The sequence below is a fragment of the Colletotrichum siamense genome, assembly GCF_013390195.1.
Source record: "Colletotrichum siamense strain Cg363 chromosome Unknown KSG_Cg363_contig08, whole genome shotgun sequence".
NCBI classification, from domain to species: Eukaryota; Fungi; Ascomycota; class Sordariomycetes; order Glomerellales; family Glomerellaceae; genus Colletotrichum; species Colletotrichum siamense.
In genome coordinates, this window is record NW_023501021.1 from 3996072 (window position 1) to 4014675 (window position 18604).

The 18604-nt window shown below is 55.6% G+C and overlaps 7 protein-coding genes across 7 annotated transcripts; 5 read left to right on the forward strand and 2 right to left on the reverse strand.

The window, feature by feature from the left end:
• Nucleotides 1-30: 30 nt before the first annotated feature.
• npcC (Hydroxyquinol 1,2-dioxygenase) lies at nucleotides 31-1123 on the reverse strand (the record flags this gene model as incomplete). The annotated part of the gene is made up of 3 exons (XM_036644414.1): nucleotides 31-304; nucleotides 357-838; nucleotides 896-1123. 3 exons carry the CDS (start codon nucleotides 1121-1123, stop codon nucleotides 31-33), a joined length of 984 nt encoding a protein of 327 aa, XP_036490213.1.
• A 1102-nt stretch (nucleotides 1124-2225) lies between these two features.
• Nucleotides 2226-3713, reverse strand: LAE1-8 (Secondary metabolism regulator LAE1; the record flags this gene model as incomplete). The annotated part of the gene is made up of 8 exons (XM_036644415.1): nucleotides 2226-2328; nucleotides 2377-2972; nucleotides 3020-3042; nucleotides 3092-3217; nucleotides 3271-3312; nucleotides 3375-3462; nucleotides 3580-3618; nucleotides 3681-3713. 8 exons carry the CDS (start codon nucleotides 3711-3713, stop codon nucleotides 2226-2228), a joined length of 1050 nt encoding a protein of 349 aa, XP_036490222.1.
• A 3878-nt stretch (nucleotides 3714-7591) lies between these two features.
• MIMI_R665 (Uncharacterized protein) lies at nucleotides 7592-10462 on the forward strand (the record flags this gene model as incomplete). Its single annotated transcript, XM_036644416.1, has 1 exon — nucleotides 7592-10462. The coding sequence occupies one exon, from the start codon at nucleotides 7592-7594 to the stop codon at nucleotides 10460-10462; it is 2871 nt and encodes a 956-aa protein (XP_036490276.1).
• Nucleotides 10463-11514: 1052 nt separating this feature from the next.
• CGCS363_v012568 (uncharacterized protein) lies at nucleotides 11515-12698 on the forward strand (the record flags this gene model as incomplete). The annotated part of the gene is made up of 4 exons (XM_036644417.1): nucleotides 11515-11671; nucleotides 11734-11789; nucleotides 11839-11940; nucleotides 12000-12698. The coding sequence occupies 4 exons, from the start codon at nucleotides 11515-11517 to the stop codon at nucleotides 12696-12698; spliced, it is 1014 nt and encodes a 337-aa protein (XP_036490546.1).
• Nucleotides 12699-13224: 526 nt separating this feature from the next.
• On the forward strand, nucleotides 13225-14341 carry CGCS363_v012569 (uncharacterized protein; the record flags this gene model as incomplete). The annotated part of the gene is made up of 4 exons (XM_036644418.1): nucleotides 13225-13378; nucleotides 13428-13468; nucleotides 13522-13623; nucleotides 13673-14341. 4 exons carry the CDS (start codon nucleotides 13225-13227, stop codon nucleotides 14339-14341), a joined length of 966 nt encoding a protein of 321 aa, XP_036490547.1.
• Nucleotides 14342-15088: 747 nt separating this feature from the next.
• On the forward strand, nucleotides 15089-16278 carry RRT8 (Outer spore wall protein RRT8; the record flags this gene model as incomplete). Its single annotated transcript, XM_036644419.1, has 6 exons — nucleotides 15089-15189; nucleotides 15249-15790; nucleotides 15839-15870; nucleotides 15928-16001; nucleotides 16058-16128; nucleotides 16178-16278. The coding sequence occupies 6 exons, from the start codon at nucleotides 15089-15091 to the stop codon at nucleotides 16276-16278; spliced, it is 921 nt and encodes a 306-aa protein (XP_036491103.1).
• A 1861-nt stretch (nucleotides 16279-18139) lies between these two features.
• CGCS363_v012571 (uncharacterized protein) lies at nucleotides 18140-18518 on the forward strand (the record flags this gene model as incomplete). Its single annotated transcript, XM_036644420.1, has 2 exons — nucleotides 18140-18393; nucleotides 18467-18518. The coding sequence occupies 2 exons, from the start codon at nucleotides 18140-18142 to the stop codon at nucleotides 18516-18518; spliced, it is 306 nt and encodes a 101-aa protein (XP_036491102.1).
• Nucleotides 18519-18604: the final 86 nt, after the last annotated feature.

The following is an 18604-nucleotide window of genomic DNA, read 5'->3' on the forward strand; positions in this document are numbered from 1 at the left end:
ATACGGCAAATTCCATACAGGCGGGCGCCCTCAGTCCAGCTCCGGCACGGGGAGATGGTCCACGAGCTTCAGATGCGTCAGCCCAAGCTTCTTCAGAGCCTCAACCGCGTTGCGATCCCTCAGCTCCTCCGTCTCCTTCTGCGTCACCAGCACAAAGTCCTGCTCCAACAGCCAGCTTCCCTCCTTGACCCCGTACTTCTCCGCCGTTGCCTTGTCAACCTTGTCGAGGTCCACCACGAGGCTCTTCTTGACACCAAACACCGCATCCGACTTCTCGTATGGGTCTCCCCGGATGTACAGCGCACTTGCTTGTCGTCAGCTTATCTCTCTCTCCGTAGGCCACCGGGAGAACTTACGTGATCAGGTGATCCCAGCCCTTCTTCTCAAACATGAAATGCAAATGCGCAGGACGCCAGCAGTGTCGGCCCAAATGGTCCAGCAGCTTTCCCACAGGTCCGTCGTGCGGAATGGGATAGCTGACGGGCTTGATTCCCTGGAACCAGAATCGCCCATTGTCGTCAGACACCATGACGCACCGCTCGCTCGCCTCCGTCCGTCCCTCGTGCTGCACGTCATAGTGCCCGCTGCTGTCCGTCTCCCAGATGTCGATCTTGACCCCAGACACCGGGTTTCCCTGGCGGTCCTTGACTGTGCAAACCACCAGCAACGGCTCGCCCTCGGGGTCTCCCGACATGTTCGCCCCGTTCTCCAGCGTCGGCGCATCGTGCGTGTGGAACGGGCCCAGGACGGAGCCCTCGGTCGAGTCGGACGGCTTGGGGTGGTTGATGCTGTCGACGAGCAGGGAGAGGCCGAGAATGTCGGAGAGGAGAATGAATTCCTAGCCTAGTCAGCCCGTCTGTCTCTTTTGTAAGAGTGCCATGAGGGGATGACTTACATGCCGCACGTCGCTGCTAATCTGCCCGCACCCGACGAGGAAGTTGAGCGCCGCCATCCACTCGTCGGTGCTCAGCCTCGTCTCGCGCGCAAAGTCGTGCAGGTGCGTGACGAGCCGCTCCATGAGGTACTTGAGGCGCGCATTCTGGCTCTGCGAGTTGATGCGGATCGTGTTGGGCGTGATGTTGTCGATCGTCAGATCCAGCAGCTCCGGTGTCTTGTCCGCCATGTTTGCTGTTTCTTTTCTGGCTCAATTGCAAAGTTCCCGCGACTGCAATCCGAATCCTTAAAGGTCGTCCGGAATTGAACGGTTAAGTATGTCTCCCGCCCGTCTGTGTAAATTGCGTCGTCGAAGCTCCAATGCTAGGGGGACCCTCTTTATGTAATGCTCGGTAATCACCAAGCTCCGAGTGGACTTTTTCACTTCCCGGCAGCGTGTCCCGTACCTGATGTGCCCCGCGTCACCTTACTTTGGGTGCTCGGTGATCCTCTAACAATGATACTTTACCGAGTCGTTGAGATCGCGGGTGATTTCTTAGCCGATGTTTGTGGCCTCTCTTTCGAACCACTTTGCGCGGGCCATCAGTCGATATTTAATAATTACTTCAAAGCGGCTGAATACAAAAGAGCCCTACGTCAGGTACGTTTCAAAATACCCCCAAGAATGCGAAAAGTCAACGCCGTCCCGTCGCTGGCGGCAGTTCCCTTACCCCTCCTTCTACAGCACAGCAGAGCACTGGGAGGGGGGAAACAGTGGAATGCTCTGCGGGGTTTTAGCGTCGCTCTTGCCCCGCCCCCACGTCAGTCGCGGAAAGGTGGAGGCGAGCACGGGCCCTGGGGAATTCCCGACTCCCCCCGGGTCTTGATTCGGGACTTGAGAGTCGGAGGGCTCGGGGAAGGAAAGGGAAGGGGGGATGTGTAAGCGGCGAAGCTGGAAGAGCATTCCGGCGCCGCGGCGGGTGGATTTACGGATTAACGGGGCCGGGGGTGTATCTCCGGGTGTTTACTTCGCCGTGATTTCCCGTTTGTGGTTTGCCTTCATGTAACTTCTTCCTGTTTTCATCTGCTGCCACCACACAGGAATGGGAAACGGCTTTTGCAACGGCATATACCAGCACAGCACTTGCACCATCATCCGGGATTACGGAGTAATTCAAAATGAAATGCTTCCGTGTTTTCTTCTGATCAACGGGTATGCAACGACCTCTCTTCCCGAAACCACACATGCAACCGACCCAGCACTTGCAAAAACCACAATGATCCACCCGCCAACTCCGACAGCACCACGCCGTCCTCACAAACCATCCTTATCCAACACAGAACCCCCAAGCCTACTGGATCCCCGCCGGCACCGACCCTTCACCCTCCGTCCCGGTCCCCTCCCCCGCCCTCGCCGCCGTCTTCCCCACCGGCTTCCGTCCATACACAACATATCTGCCCACAATCAGCAACCTACCCCAACCTCACACGGGGAAAACTCACATCGGCAAATACGCATGCGTCCGACAATCCCGCAACGCCATCCTCACCTCCGCGCAGAACGCCAACGTCTCGTCCCGACTCCAGCCCAGAAACCGCGTAAACAGCGCCAGCGTCAGCCCCTCCAGCCCGGTATCCAGATTCGCGTGCGTCCACATCCCGATCTCCTTGTAATGCGGGTCCCGCGGCCACCTGTTCATCGGCCACTTGCTCGTCCACTCCGTCACGCATTCAAACCCCGCCGCCTCCATCATGCGCGCGTACGCCGGCGCGAGGTCCATCCGCCGCCCGGCCTTGGCGGTGCCCTCGCGGAAGAGCGTCGACAGCCGGTGCAGCGGGGAGGACGGCGGGAGCGTGCCGTCGTCGCAGCGGTAGGGGAGGGCGAAGTCCTGCATCTCGAGGTAGCCGCCGGGCTCGAGGTGCGCGTAGGCTTTGGCGAAGAAGTCTGGGTACGAGGAGATGGAGCCCGCGAGGACGCGGCCGAAGATGAAGTCGAAGGGCTTGGACCAGGTCCAGTCCTTTTCGAGGTCGTCGAGCTCGAAGGAGAGGTTTGGGGGGACCCATGATGGTTGCATGGGACTGAGGTCGACGCCGATGACCTTGGTGGGTGTTAGTGAGAGTGAAGACGGGAAGGTGAGTGTTTGACTTGAGCTTCGGGGTGTGCGTCGGCTAAAAGAACGTCAGTGTCATTCCATGCTGGCGAGGGAAGGAGATGTACCGTATTCCATCGCCCAGATTCCCGTGCCGGTGCCGCAGTCCAGGACGCGCTTGTTCTCTTCCTCGCCCTTGGGACACAGACACAGCTTTCCGCGGAGTGTCAATATCCACATATGATGTTGCAAATCTGTCTCTCATCAGCCGACGAACTAACGCCTCACTCTCAGCGGGTTCTCATACCCAACCGCTCGGCTTCCCTCTCGTCGTTGGGAAACGAGTACTCTGCCAGCCCAACCGCATCAGTCGCTCTGTCACATCCCCTCGATAGCTTCACCGCAACTTACTCCCCGAGCTCATCGCATGGTACGTCCGCCCATTCTCGACATGGAATCTCAACACGCTGCTCCGGATCGACTCTAAGCTCTCTGGCGGCTTGATTCGCATTCGCAGTCAGTTAACAACATTACCAACTTCCGACATGAAACCCAGACGCGTGGTCTATCAAAAGGGGGGAAGGAAAGACAGAAATGTGGGGATCGCGCAACTCACCTGGGAAATGACAGAGTCGGAATCAAAGTCATCAGGAGCCTGTTCACCGACGCTCATCAGCATCAACCCAAAAGCGTCTTGCAGAAGCGAATGGAGCTCACCAGAGGCTGCTGTCCCGGCTCCGGCGACGCCATCGTAGATATGTCGTCGTAGGATGAGGTTGCAAGTGTGGCGACGTGCGGCCAGCTTGAAGAAAGGCAAGGTAGCTTAAAGTGGATAAGGACAACGTTTGGAGAAGCAGAGGTGTGGGAGCGGAAGCGGAGCTTAAACTTAGGGAAGCACCCGCTTTCGCATTTTCCCCTTGGGGGAAGCAAACATCAGATCGACCTGTCTCCCGCGATGGCCGCGGAGCCGGGGATACCCCTGGCATGGGACGTCGTAGATCCACCGAGCGGCGAGACCGCCGACTGCCGGCGTTGAAAGTCTAGTAGGATACAGGCATAAGGAGCTTGGGCCTTTTCTCTTCGACGTTATGGGTGTGTGCAGGGTCCTCCCGCGAGAATGGGTTTGTTTGGTTCCGGGGAGATTTGGGCAGGACTTTCGTGAGTATTTGGATGGGAGGCGTTTGATTGACCGTGTAGGTACGAAATGTAGGGGAGGGAAGGGCGTCGGGGTTTGAGGGTCAATGTCCGATCCGCGGTCTGGCTACGACGGCATGACTCGAGGTTATTTTGGGAGGCATGCGTGGTGCTGAATGGTTTTGTGAAATTTCCACGGGAATATGAACCTTCGTGGGAGATGTCTCGCCTCCGAAATGAGGTCATTTGAGGGACCGGGTTATTTTTGGGCGCTGCGTTTGCAGAGGACTCCGTGCTTGCCGGACCACGTTCCCGAGGATCCACTGTTGATTCGGGAGGATGGCCGGGAAAGTGGGGTATCCATCTCCGAAGCTAGTTCCCGTCCGAGGCTAGCTTCCGGAGAAGGTGGTTCGCGTCCCAAACGGGAAGGCGTCGTAAGGCGTCCATTTGGCATGAGGTCTCATCATTTTGTTTGGAAATGCTCCCACTTGGACTGTAGTTAGCGCAAAACCAGTGCAGAAAAGAACTCCTCAATGCATGCAGCAACAGGACGTTTGTCCGTTTTGGGCCTACAGGGAAACAGGTCATTGGGGCTAGGCTAAGCGTCTGCGATCCACTTAGCCAGCCTGCTTACACTCTGCAGCTGACCCTGGTTCTAATGTCTTTTCTATGCATCAATCACCAATGCTTTTGGATCAATGTGGATTCGAAGGCAGACTTGGTTAATATGCATGGGTACTGGTTGTTTTGTTTAATAACGCATCTGGCCACTTTAATGTCTATCATCCATAATACATTTTGTTTCGACGCTGACTGGTTGGCACCGTAGCTTCTCAAGTCCAGGCATCCTCAAACAAATCGACAAGCCCAGCAGCAGTCTGATGCAGCATGGCAAACAACTATCGCCCATCTTATCCTGCCTGGTCTCATCATGATCTCGCAGCAGATTCGTATCGCCCAGCAACAACTTACGCCCGGAACATTGCATACGACCCCCTCAGTTTTAAGGATGGAGAAATTCGACTCATCATCATCACGCCTGACAAAAATCCAAGAAGTCCGATAGAGTGCCGCTTGAAGCAGCTTCCACTAGAAGAGGCCGAAAGATATAAATACGTGGCACTCTCATACTTTTGGGGGGGTTCCGATAGTGCCAAGGTTGCCATGACTATATCAGGGAAGCATAATAAGGTTCCAATCGCTCTTGCTCATGCCCTTCAAGAGTTGCGCCATCGGGAGCACCACACTGTGTGGGCTGACCAACTCTGTATCAACCAAGACAATCTTGAAGAGGTGGCTTATCAAGTGGACCGCATGGGCGACATTTACAGATATGCATATCACACTATGGCATGGCTGGGGTATTGCCTGCCAGAAGAGCGCGCGGTGTTTGAAAGGGCAAGATCGCTTGTCCGGTCGTTGCATAGTTGGCGAGAGGGGAAACGCGACACACCGTAACCCAAAAGCAAGAAATCCAATAAGAAACAGAAGGCGGCCCCTCCGCCTCCACTGGCATCCAAATCAGACCGGATAGCGCTATCGAGCGTTCTGGAGCGAGATTATTGGAGTCGTGCGTGGATAATACAAGAAGTTGCTGTGTCACACAGCGTTCAGTTCTTTTGGAACGGCCAATTCTTCCCTATGTGGGAGCTGCAAAAGGCCATCTCCACGTGCAAAGTCTTGGCATCCACAGCAAAAGAGGCGGAGTCCTTGACAATTTCTACACAGTTCCAGCACGTCGACCGTCTCTTGAGGTTCCGCCAGTTTCGGGAAACGCCCATCCGTCTCATCAACGCCCTCATCCTGTCCCAAGACGCACAGTGCACCAACCCCAGAGATCGCCTTTATGCTTTAAAGCACTTAGCAGTTGATGGCAGGGACATTGTTCCTTTCCCCAACTACGGGGAGGACATCGATATCGTGAATCGAAAAACCGCTTGGCGGCTCGTCAGGCACTACGCCGACGGCGACATGATCGTCCTTCCACGGCACTTCAAGAATACTTGGTGGCCTCAATGGCACGATCCCGCAACCTGGGGTGACAAGAGAATCAACGACTATTTAACTGGAGAAAGTCGCTTCGTGGCAGAGAGATCCGACCGCAGATTCGGATCGCGCACGATAATCAAGAAGTGGACGGCCACGAAGGATTCTCGAACATATTGGACCCTTCTTAGTAACGCCCGGTTGCAGGTGCGATCGAAGAGAATCGGCCGCATCACACAGTGCTCAGCTACGGAGTCAGAGGCCAATGACGGCGGCGCGCTGGGAAAGTTGGTCCGAGTGCGCAAATACGGTGCTCGCAAAGTTGAACGCCTCATCTCGCTTTGCTGGCTGTTGTACGACCTGCTTCCGAACAACAAGTACAAGAAAGCGGCGAAGATCAAGATCGGAGACGTCCACTATCTGCTAACTCGTTCTGTGCGGGAATCTGTTCGAGAGTCTATTCCACGGTTTTACCACTGGCTCTTTTGTCGGCAGAATTTGGAGTTCAAGATTGACGGCGTTCCCCTGGCAAACTGGTTATGCGCTTCCTCGAAAAAGATGCGCGAGGATACGGAGAAAAAGGCAATGCGATGCTATACCTCAGTCAACATGGGAATGCGGCTCTTCACTACTGACCAAAACAATCTGGGTTGGGCGACCAGCTCCTGCAAGCCCGGCGATGAGCTCTTTTTGATACAGGGTTGCAGTATGCCAGTGGTATTGAGGAAGGGAGCGGGGGAAGGGCTGTACCAACTGATCGGCGACAGCATCGTGCATGGGTTGATGGAAGGGCAAGGCGTCGGCGAGGCTCCATTCTCAGGCTGGCCTCTATTGACCTTGGCATGAGGTTTCGCTGTGCTAAGTTGTGTCAAGACGGACAGCAAGGTAGTCGCAGACTAGAGTTTGACAGTAGGAATGGCATGAGCGTAGGCCATTAAAGGTGCACCATCTATCCAACAAGTGAACTGGATGTTATGTACCTCAAAGGCTAAGGAGGACAGTATTAGACAAGTCGCCACGAAGGTTATGGATGCAGCTGAGATCGATGAAGCATGGATGCGACTAAAGGCAGAAGCAAAGAAGGGGAGGAATTGTTTAGAGTTATCCTTCTGATTGTCTGCATGTCTTGCTGGCGCAACTTTGCATCTTTGATCACGCCGAAGGAAAGGGACCGCCTTGGTTTTCTGGACTAGAGCGATTCATTTTAGGGGATGCCATGTACTTACTTTCGGTATTATTATCGTCGTCGTCGTCGTCCGTTGCTGCCACTGTCGTCGTCCGTTGTTATCGTTGTTGTCGTCGTCGTTACCTCTATGGTCTGTCTCTGAACATACCCTTACGGCCATGTACCAGGTGACGACCCTTACGCCCGGCCGCTGAGTCACAGGCGGATCTCCGAAGCCTGGCTATGGTCTATAATACCAGCGCTCAATCCATTTTATTCAAGTTATCACTCTACTAGAACATCAGTGCACATGCAGATTCGCTCACGATACAGTCAGTCCAAAATGCAGTCCCACATGAACCAACCCATCCCACCCAGCTTAACGCGCACTGCCCGCCGCCTCTCGGTGACTGCCGTTGAGGTCGTCCTGGAAATCATCGACGTCCTACCTCTTGACAGAGTCCTTGATCTCCTTGCCGCCGAGAACAGTATTGACGATGGTGGCTCGGCTTTGAAGGCCGCGATCAGTACAAGCGCCGCTTGGTCGAGCCTGCGAGATGTGGACCTCGGCCGCTTGTCCAAGCTTTGGGAGGCCTTCAACCAGCTATCGTTACTGATCACTGATCGAAGGGTCGTGAGCAGCCGCTTTCGGTTACCAGAGATGGACTATATGTGCTACGACTTCAAGAAGAGAAAAACTACAGGGTTGGAGTTCATGGAGAAGCTCGAGAAGGATCTCGGGACCATTTTCAATGACGAAATCCTCTGGGACGAGAACTTCTTCGGGAATCAGCGCAACTCAAGGAACGTCAGCCTCAAGGCCGTGTGCCAGTTCGCTCCCGACCATGTAGACCTGTCGGACTACTATCCCTCGGATGGCGTCCCCATGGAGCGACCTGAAGGGTCACGTATGAAGACCGTGGCGGAGTGTATCGAGCTGCTGCCACATCTTCTCAGCGGGCATCGGCGATTGAAAGAAGCCAGGTCATCTGAGCTTCGGCGTCTTGCCGACTTATTCGAGATGTATCCAGGTTATCTGATGTCTTCGAAGTCTGGATACTACGGCGTAAAGAACCCGCGACATATCACGAGAGAGCTCCGCGGCCGGGCTCGGACGTGGAGGAAGTCCAAGTCATACATGATGTATCGTCATCCGGTATTGGTGCCTCAAGACATCTGCTTTCGGATATTCTCCGTATTCTTAGAGAATATACGTTTGCCCTCGAGGGGAGAGGACGAGGACGACAACGAGTCCGAGGACCAAAGAGTAGAAAGGAAGATAGCCAACATAACCGGGATTAATGCGGATCTTCGAAAGGATTTTCAGACAGCCGCGGAGGGCATCGACTCCATACACACCTACGAGGGCACCTTCCCTCGAATAAGGTCTGTGGTATTCGAACAGGACTACATTGACTTCCGGAGGGAAGTTATGAGTGATCGGTGGACGGTCAGCGTGGACTCCAGGAAGTACGGGAACTTCTTCCCCGCAACCCCAAAGGAGATGGCATGGCTGGATTCTTTCCTGCGCTGCGTCAAATGGATCGAATCCCACAACATCGCCTGGGCAGAAGACTTTCAAAAGTATCCTTCGAGATACTACAACCGTTCCCGGAGGGGTATTGATATGAATACCTACGGGAAGACGACACCACCGAAAACAGAGATGTTACTTGAGCTGTCCGACTTTCGAGATTTCATCGACAACGCGCCTGTGGAGGAGGTGGCTAGACAACTGCAAGCCGACCACGACCTGTCAAAGGGAACAGAGACGGCGGGGCTCCCGAGTCTCACCGCCCTTTATATGCCCAAGTGGCCCTCGGCGAGGGCTGTAGAGGTGGCCAGATGCATCTGGCCTGAGGGATGGAGTCAAACATGGGACCGCCAAATGGCTGGGTGGCGATACAATAACATGAACAAGTCCATCAAGGATCGCCTCAAGAAGCCTCAGCAGAAGGAGGCCGCAGATGGGCTGAAAAGCGAAGACGTTCAGGGATACCGAAATCAGATTACCCAGCGGCAACTGTGTTATGTCTGCAGCAGGTCTCTAAGCCAGGAGCAGCGGCACAAGACACTGGGATCGATGTGCGTTGCATGCGGCGATTTCAATCTAGTCGAGAGAGCATATTCGATGCCGGGACATCTTTGGCTGTTGCAAAAGACGGCGCTCGTGACCGGCGCGCGCATCAACTTGGGCTTCCATACAGCTCTTCGCCTGCTCCGCTGCGGCGCATTCGTCATCGCCTCGTCGCGGTACCCGGAAGACGCCTTCTCGCGCTACCAGAAGGAGCTCGACTTTGAGGACTGGAAAGACCGGCTAAGGATCGTCGGGGCAGACTTCAGAGCGGCAAAAGACGCCTTCGCACTGGTCGAGGCGACGAAGGTGATACTGCGCAAGGAAGACCGGAGGCTCGACATCTTGATCAACAACGCCGCGCAGACTCTTACTGATCCTATCAAAAAGGAGCAGATCGCTACTACCTGTGAGCAGGAGCTACTCGAGCAATCGGGGGCGTCAGATGCTGTCAACCAGGTTGTTGTGCGCAGCGGATATACCGCGCGGGTTCGTGGCGGCGCTACTCTCCCGGGGATTTCTGGCCAAGATATGAACCTTCTTGAGGCAGCGTCGCAAACGGACTCCGCTGTCATAGAGACGCCAATGTCGAACATGCAAATCTCCTCGCCTCCAGGGCCGTCTTCGTGGGTCCAGTCTCTCTCCGACATCCCATACGAGGACGTCATCACAGCGCACAGCGTCAACACCTTCGTGCCCCTCATCCTGATCCGCGAGCTGCTGCCCGGCATGCAAGACGGGCACATCGTCAACGTGTCGTCGAGAGAGGGCATCTTCGAGGCGGACCGCAACAGTTCAGCCAAGAGGGGCCACCACGTGCACACCAACATGTCCAAAGCCGGGCTCAACATGATCACCGAGACCGAGGCGGCCACGGCCTGGAAGAAGCACAAGGTGGCTATGAACACCGTGGACCCCGGATACATGAGCGCTGCGCCCGAGTACGAGGACGCGCGAGGTGGCGAGAGACCCATTGGATGGGAGGACGGCGCGAGTCGAGTACTGTGGCCCATTGCGAGGAGCGTCAGAGAGCAGAAGGACCCGGAGACGATGCATGTGAGAAAGGGCTATGCGCCGATGTGGGGCCGGTTCTTGAAGCATTACGGGGCGGTTCGCGTTGATACTCGTATGTCGCAGTAGACGGACTCTTCAAGACAACGGGCTGGGTAGGTTAGGAGACTGGGTAAAAAGTGGTAGAAAGGTTCATACCGTGCAGGCGAACAACTCTGGCTGACGAGAGAAATACAATATAACTAGCATGGCTGTCATCTCTGTTGTCCCCTTTTAAGCTGACCATCCGCACAATTCAGTGCTCCTGTGATGTCTTCAGCCTGCTGAACCTCTGTCAAAACCAGAGTCATCGAGTTATAGGGCACGATATGGTCTTGAAAGACCGTAGCACATACCGTGTGCATTTGAGTCCCTTCCGGCAAAATCTCCGTGTCGGCGCCGGCTCCGATCCGATGGGCCCACTTATCGCCGGGGCATCACCGGGCTGCCTCTGTCGAGCAGCTACGGCGATCTTTTGGAGTTAATCTGGTTGGCTATGAATATATTATGATGCTATGTACGAGACCGGACGAGCCCAACTGTCGATGGGAGTGCGCATGATGGTGTCGAAGCAGGCAGATGTTGTTTGCTGTAGACTTGACAGGGCCTAGTTGGATGCGAATACCTTATCATTTCAATGAAGAGGTTCCACAGACCAAGGCAAATTTCTCGATATCTTTGCATTCTGAATCTCTTTCTCTGCCCAAATGCAGGCCAGAGGTCTGAGGAAGAGCGGCAAGACAACCGCCTTGTGCAGGGTTTGTTTGTTGGTCGGGTAGCTGCTGCACAAGCATGTTTGGCCTGTGCTGAATGGGCAAACAAAAAAGGCATGTCCAAGGTCCAGAAAACGCGTTGACGCTTATCTCTTGCTTTCTATCTAAAATGTCTGGTCGCTGGCACGAGAGATGCTACCAGTCTTTCGCTGCACCCGACTTCTCGAAGCTTCGTCGACTGGAGGCTGCCGTCAACAATCGCTCCTTCCAATTGGGAGTTCGTTCTTTTCGGTTCTTTCTCATTGAGACTTCACAGAGAGCCCCACATAACGAGTGCTTGCCGGCTACCTACCCGCGATCCCATACTCCTTGGGCTGCCACCGAGGGTCTCGCAAACCCATTTCCCCCGACAACCACACAACGTCCACGATGCCCGAAACTTCCGTCTCCGAAGCGGCGCTTGCCGCCGTGCCTGATGAAGTTCGCTGGTGTCTCCGGTGCTTGGGATGGTATGCAGGCGAGTTCAAGGGCAACCGTGGGCAGTTTTGTCAGGACGTCGACTTCGCATGCTCAGGAGCTGTCGGAGGTAGGCGCGCCGCTGGTCTCGCTGGGTTTCCGTGAAGCAGCCACAAGCTCACATCCTCGCAGGCCCCGACGAAAAGTGTGCGCGATGTCCCCCAACAGCAACGCACACGTGTCTGACAGTGAGGAACCTTCGGCTCCTACTGGTACAACTCCTGATAACATTCCCAGATTCCGGATTCTGTGTGGAAGCTCGCCCGAGAAATCATTGCTCGCCGTCGAGCCATGGTCGATTTTGAAAAGAAGAACCCGATGAGAGACGTTAGTGCTGCAGTACGTACCCTTATTATGAGCTGTTTAGCACGTCGCCAAAACTAACGATTGCCTCGCAGGACCGTCGGGCTCTGAAGGCCGATTTCAAGATCGTCAGAGACCGTACCCGAGAATACTATAAAGACAGCGAGAGGCGCGATTCGGAGCACGTTGAAGACTCTGAAGACGAAGACGATGCGCCCCCACGCCGAAAGCGCCCTCGCCGTTACGCCTCCAGCATTCTGTACGACGACTTCCACGCTTCTGAGCCTGAGACGGTACGCAACCAACACGGCCAGCAAGAGCGAGCCAGCGCGAACACGCACGCTGACGATGACCTGCAGAATCGTCCCCGAGCCAGCATCGGCCCTCGAGTTCAAGGGAGGTCGCCTGCGGTACCTGACGGTACCGAGCAACTTCTCCAGGCTGCTAGCAATGCTGTCAAGAAAGTGGCCAGGCTCACTGCCCTCAAGCCCGAAGCCGACAAGCGCTTTGCAACCGCGGCTCTGCAGTACTTCGGACTAGGCCCCAACGTGCCGAACAACCAGGCGCCGGGCGTCTCCCAACTGCTGAGACAGACTGGTCATCACGCAGATGGCGCCGCTCGCGAGGCTGCCGGGGAGGTTTCGAGGATTTCGGGGGAGCTGAAGGATGCGCACACTCGCCTGGGCGAGGCCGTGTTCGCTATCGTGGCATCTGGAGGTGTCCCGCCTGAGAGATCAGGGGACGAACAGATTTTGGGGGTGCTTCGGATGCTGGGACAGAGAGGTGGTCAATAATCGCTGGCTTGCGGATCTGGTAGTGGAGCGGAACTGTCGGAGAGAACCTAAGGGTGAACCAAGCAGCATGGTATTGAGCCGTGGAACTAGCAGAGAAACAGCTTCGTCGTTGGCTCCCTGTCGCCAATGTCAGGATCGGTACCTAGCTAGGCATATGCGCTATATGAATTGGATGTACTCGCCGAGAACCAAATCGCGAACAGAGTGTATGTATTCTCAGGAGTCTTTCGACGCTGCCGGTCTCAGCTTGTTCCGAGCGTGTGTTTTCCTCCTTTGACCCACCTCCAAGGCATCATATCGAAAAAACAAAAACAATTCGACCCTGCGGCCTCGAGGCAGCCACCCTCGCTTGGTCTCTCCAGTGCCCTCGTCTATCTTCTTCTCCTTCATCCATCCTATTCACCTTCCTTGCCCTCCTCTTCTGCTTCGTCCATCCCCTTCTCCCTCCTTGCCCTCCTCTTTTGCCGCTCCGCTTCTGTTCACCACATAGCAGCATCTTTCCAGACAGCCTGTGCCTCCCGCCGTGATGGTCTCATCCCACTTTGAGTCTGAATTTGCCACCGACAAGGAGACTCGCTGGTGTCTCCGGTGCTTGAAGTGGTACGCCGGCAAGTCCAAGAACAAACGCGGGCAAGAGTGCCAGGAGCTTGATTTCACGTGCAGCGGAGCTTCGGGGGAAGGTAGGTACCTCTTTCCGCTCTTGCCACTTGTTGCTGACTCCCTGCTCAGACAGATGTGAGCGGTGCGCGAAGTTGGGAAAGTGCCTTATCGTCAGTAGCACCTGCAACATTGCCATACAGCACACGTACTGACCAAGTGCTAGATCCCTCCGTCGCAGTGGCTTCGCGCCCAAAATGTCATCGCTCGTCGTCGCGCAATCTTGGAGTTGCGCCAGCTTCATCCCGACGCGGAGATTAGCCCCGACGTAAGTCTCTTCTCAACCCAAGTGAACGCGTTTGCTGACTCTCGAGAAGGATACTAGCGCTGTAGTGCGCGCCCTTGCAGCTGTCCAGTCTGGCACCGAGAATTACTACAGCCGTCTCGAGAAGAACGATGATAAGGACGATGATAGCGACAGCGATGATACCCACGAACAAGACGTCCGCGCCGGCTCCTTACCCACCGATGCTGATACTCGCCCTCGACGCTCCGTGCCTACCGTGAACTACTCTCGGTCCGCCTTGTACCCCGCCGAGACACTCAAGGCCTTTCGCTCGGCAGGCAAAGACAGGGTCTCTTCGAAAACCTCCGCATCGAACCCCGCAGCCGCCCCCATCTCTCGCCCCGTCAGTCGCCAGACTCCCATTCTACCTAGCGCAGGTCCGGCTGAGCCCGTCCCGGCTGGCTCAGCAGTCCTGGACCCCGGCAGTATTGCCGGCGCCCTCGCCGTCTCTCGGCATGCAACACCGGCACCCGCTGCTGCCATGGTTTCCCCAGACCGATTCGCGCGAGTCATAGAGGCCATCGGCGAGGTGTCCCGTCTGACGGCCGCTCGGAATGAGGCCATCAACCGCTTGGGAGAGGCATTCTTCGACGCGGTTGTGCCAGGAGAGCCCGCACCTGTCGCACGTCTATTGGACGATCAGGTGCAAGATGTCCTGAGAATGCTGGGCCACGCCGGTGGGAACGTTGGGAATGAGTGAGCTCCACGAATGGACTTCGTAGAGGAGGCAAGACCCCTCTCACGGAGAACAGAAGCAGAAGGATGACAATGGCAGGGGTGGACGACGACGGCGACGACAGCAGAGACCACGGACAGTGGTCAAGAGTAATGGTCGTGATGGAGCGCAAGGGAGTTGGATCGTGGGCATGTTTGGTGGCGTGTCACAAACTCACGATGGCTTTGACTAAATCCCTTAAACCCCTATGCCATCACCGTGTCACCACCCCATGTGGCGTAATATGTGGCTGTGGTGGCGCAGCAGCACAGCAAGCCGGCAATGCTGGGTGCGAATTCGCTGCCGAAATCTTCAAATAGGAACAGAATTGGGGGGGAAATGATTTCCTTCGTCTTTGGATGCATGAAGAGTTTACTGCAATTGACTCCTCCTTCACGCCTGGAAGCTGCATATTCTGGTCTGGCGCACGCCAAGCCTTGAACGCCACACTTCGCACGTAGCAGGTTCTAGGCCTAGCTTGAGCCACACTACGACGTCATAGAGCCATCACTGGCTGGCACGCCAGGGAGCTCTAGCTCCGGTAGCTCAGCTGAGGTAGCTGCGCGACAGCCAGATCGCGATTGCCACGACCAAATAAAAGCTGGCCGCCGGCCTATGTCACTTTTACCTAGCAGTCACTTTCCCCAGCTGCTCTCGCGATCTTTTGTTTACGACATCAACGCCATCCCGAGAACCGCAACCCGACATCGACCCCGCACATCGCTCATCACCATGGCCGACCAACAGACTGTCGCCGAAGGGCAAGCTTCCGGTTCCAACAGCCGTAACCGACGAGTGGCCAACTCGGTGCAAGCCAAGGCCCAGGAGGTCCTGTATGTACCACCCCTGAACTTCCATGAACGTCCGACGAACGCTGACCAACGTTTAACAGGCAGGAGGACTACGACAAGGCGAGAGGTCTTGTCGCCGACGCTGCCAAGAGCAAGTCGTACCTGTATCCCATCAAAGGCATCATCTACTTCGCCACGCACCGAGCGCTATGGAAGCCTCTGATGTCGCGCATCGGGGCCTACATCCTCCTGTCCGCTGGTGTTGTGACCGGCATGTTCGTCTTCACCTACGTGCCCCAGCTTGCTATCCTCGTCTTCGTCAACGGTCCTCTGGCGGTCTTCACCACCGTGCTGTTGATCCTGAACGAGAGCTCGACAATCATCAACTTCGTCTCACGATCGTACCTTTTGCAAGAGGCGCTTTTGGATACCTTTGACGGCACCTTGCTTTCGAGGGACGAGGATGGCATTGTGAAGGAGGGAAGACAGGTCCGCCCGGGCTCTGACCCGATGCAGAAGCTGGGAAAGATTCTCAAGAGCCCGTTCGACAGGTTCAGCCCGAAGGCTCTCATCCGCTACCTGGTCTACCTGCCCCTAAACTTCATCCCCATCGTGGGAACGGGAATCTTTATTCTCCTCCAGGGTATGTCGACGGAACCACTCGTGGCATAGCCAAGCTAACACATCACAGCCCGCAGCCGGGGCCACAGTGTCCATGGACGCGTACGTATCTTCTGGCCGACTTCATCCACACACCCCTGTCTGACTTCCCTTGTCTAGTACTTCCAACTGAAGAACTGGTCCGCTTCCAGGAGGGCCGACTGGCTCAAGAGACACACTGGGCCTTACACGGCGTGAGTTTGGTGTATATGAGCGTCCTCTATACTGCGTACTGACTAGCATGGTGCAGTTTCGGCCTCATGGCAACTGCGCTTGAGATGATCCCCTTCGTCAGCATCTTCTTCACATTCACAAACACGGGTAGGTGTGCTCGAAGCTCCTGCCGAATGTCACTGACAACTGTCGCTAGTTGGTGCTGCTCTGTGGGCTGCCGATATCGAGGCCAAGAACACGTCCATGACCGATGGCACGGCTCCCACTCTTCGCGAGACGGCCAAGAATGCCGAGTAGGCGACGACGCACAGCATTGTGGAGTCGATCTCAACTGCACCGGTCGAGGACGTGCTTCAACTTGGCACCCAAACGATGCGGAACCCCCTCGTTTCTTCGGGTAATGGTACCACGGCATCTTGACAGCAGTCTTGAATCTTGTGTTCCTTTATCGAACTCGGCTCGCGGGTCTTTCGCGGCGAGATCTCACGGACAGGTGGGGGGCAATGAGAGAGACGTCCTTTGCGTGCATTATCATGATGGAATTCGGTTTGGAGTCCTAAGGTAGGTCTTTGGGAAAGTACATGGAAATTTTGAGAGCAGCGCATGAAATAATTGTTAATGACGATTTGGAACTTTACGAATGACAGCAAAGATTGACAGATGACTCCCGCGCACCAATCTGGGCTGCCGCGTCTTGTCTCGCAGTCTTAGATGGTCCCTTCACGTGTCCCAAAGGCTTCACCTGCGCGGCTGCCACTCAATAACGATTCTTACACAAGCAGCTGTCTTGAGCAGAAGCAAGACGGAGCGACACCAAAAGAGAAATGACTCTAGTTGCTGGCACGGACACTAATCGCTCTGAGACGAGACACCGCGAGCCCCCGCACTGAGGACATCGGTCTTGTCACACACTGTTCAGGCACAAGCAATCTCGTTTGGCAGTACACGGCTACCCACAGGCTGCGCGATCTTGAACTGAACACCGTCCACATACCTTCCCGTCTATCCCCCAAGAAGACAGGATGAGGAAGGCCCCTGAATTCAGGTCCGGAGAGCCCGTTGGGGCCATGCCTCAACTCCGTTGGGCGGGCATCCGTTATCAACATGCTACCGCAAGTGCGACTGTGGGAGATACGACACTCTTTGGTGTTGAGCGTCATGTCACGCTGTGCGTGGTGACTGATAGTGGATGTGACGATGCGTTGAACATGAGAAGAAAACGAGACTCGGATCATGGTCGCTTCTTTCATCACGGTCAGCGCAACAGACGGCGACCAGATGGGCTTCTCGGAGCAGAGTGTCTCACGTCGGAGATTCGATTGTGCGCTCTGGCGAAGACAATCAGTTGATGTATCGATAGTGGTGGAGGATCGCAAGTGAGCCCTCATCGCGAAGCACCTCTAGCTTCATCATCGGATCTTTGCTTGCTGGGACGGGTGGCGATGGGGATCGACCGAGGCCGTTGCCCGCTATGGCTAGTGCTGCTACCGGCAAGCTCACCGATGCCAGCAGCTCAGTTGAAAGGAACGCTGTGCTATCGTGACCGAGCAAGCCGGAATCCACCCTGATCCATCCGATCCAACCATGTATAGCTTCCCTGGATCGCTAGTATACGACCACAGTGTATCTTCCATCTCAGAGTGGGACTTGTTTAAACCGACTTAACTGTTTCTGGGATGAGTCGGAAGCAGGAGCATGATGTAAGGTCGGGGCAGGCACGATCAAGTGCGGAAGACGTGCCCTCCTGGGACGCAATGTGTGACCGATGACTCTCTTGAGAAGAGAAAAGAGTGACTTTCGTTAGAGAATGTGCAGAAGAAGCAGTGTATCCTTCGCACGAGGGCGTCTCTCCATCGAAGATGTCACGACCTCTGCCTATATGTGCTCTACCCCCGCGGTTCGTACCCATAGGCCTTACTTCCTACTCCCCCTCGACCTCGCCTCTCTTTCCTTCTCCCCCTTAACAACCTCTTTCTTTCCACTCGAACCCGAGTGCCAAGGTTGTCAACGTTCGTTTCTATTACCGGAGGCTTTCACTCACTCTATCCGCATCTACAAGCAAGAGCAGGCGGCAAGCCCTTGAACCCGACTGCCAGGTTAGCCCTCCTCCCCATCCGGCCAACAGCGCAAGGATCCGACCTTCCTTCAGCTCATCGATATGAGAATCTCGAATCTCATCGCCGGCATCGCGTCGGTTGCTGCGCTGCTTCCGTCTTTGGTGGGCGGCACCGCGGCGTCCCCTCTTGAGGTCTATCGCCAACAGGACGAGGTCCAGTCCGCAGTCCTCCACAACCTGGAACACCATGCTCGAGACCCTCAGGACTCTGATGATTTTCTCAGCTACGACTATGGATACTCGGGCCCTCCTCCGCCTCCTCCGACCACCTATGGCGAGGAGTCGTCGACAGAACAGTATGATGCCGCTACCACCGATGGTTCGTTCCTCCATTCAGAATATGTGCGCGGTTGACTAACTCTCAACTAGAAGAATACTCAACAGAAGCCAGCATGGCGACAAGCGCGAGCGGGACATCTAGTGACTCTTACCCTGCTTCTGCCAGTGCCACTGCTACCTCTGGATCATCTTCCGCCTCTTCGGATACCGCCACTACCTACCCACCTA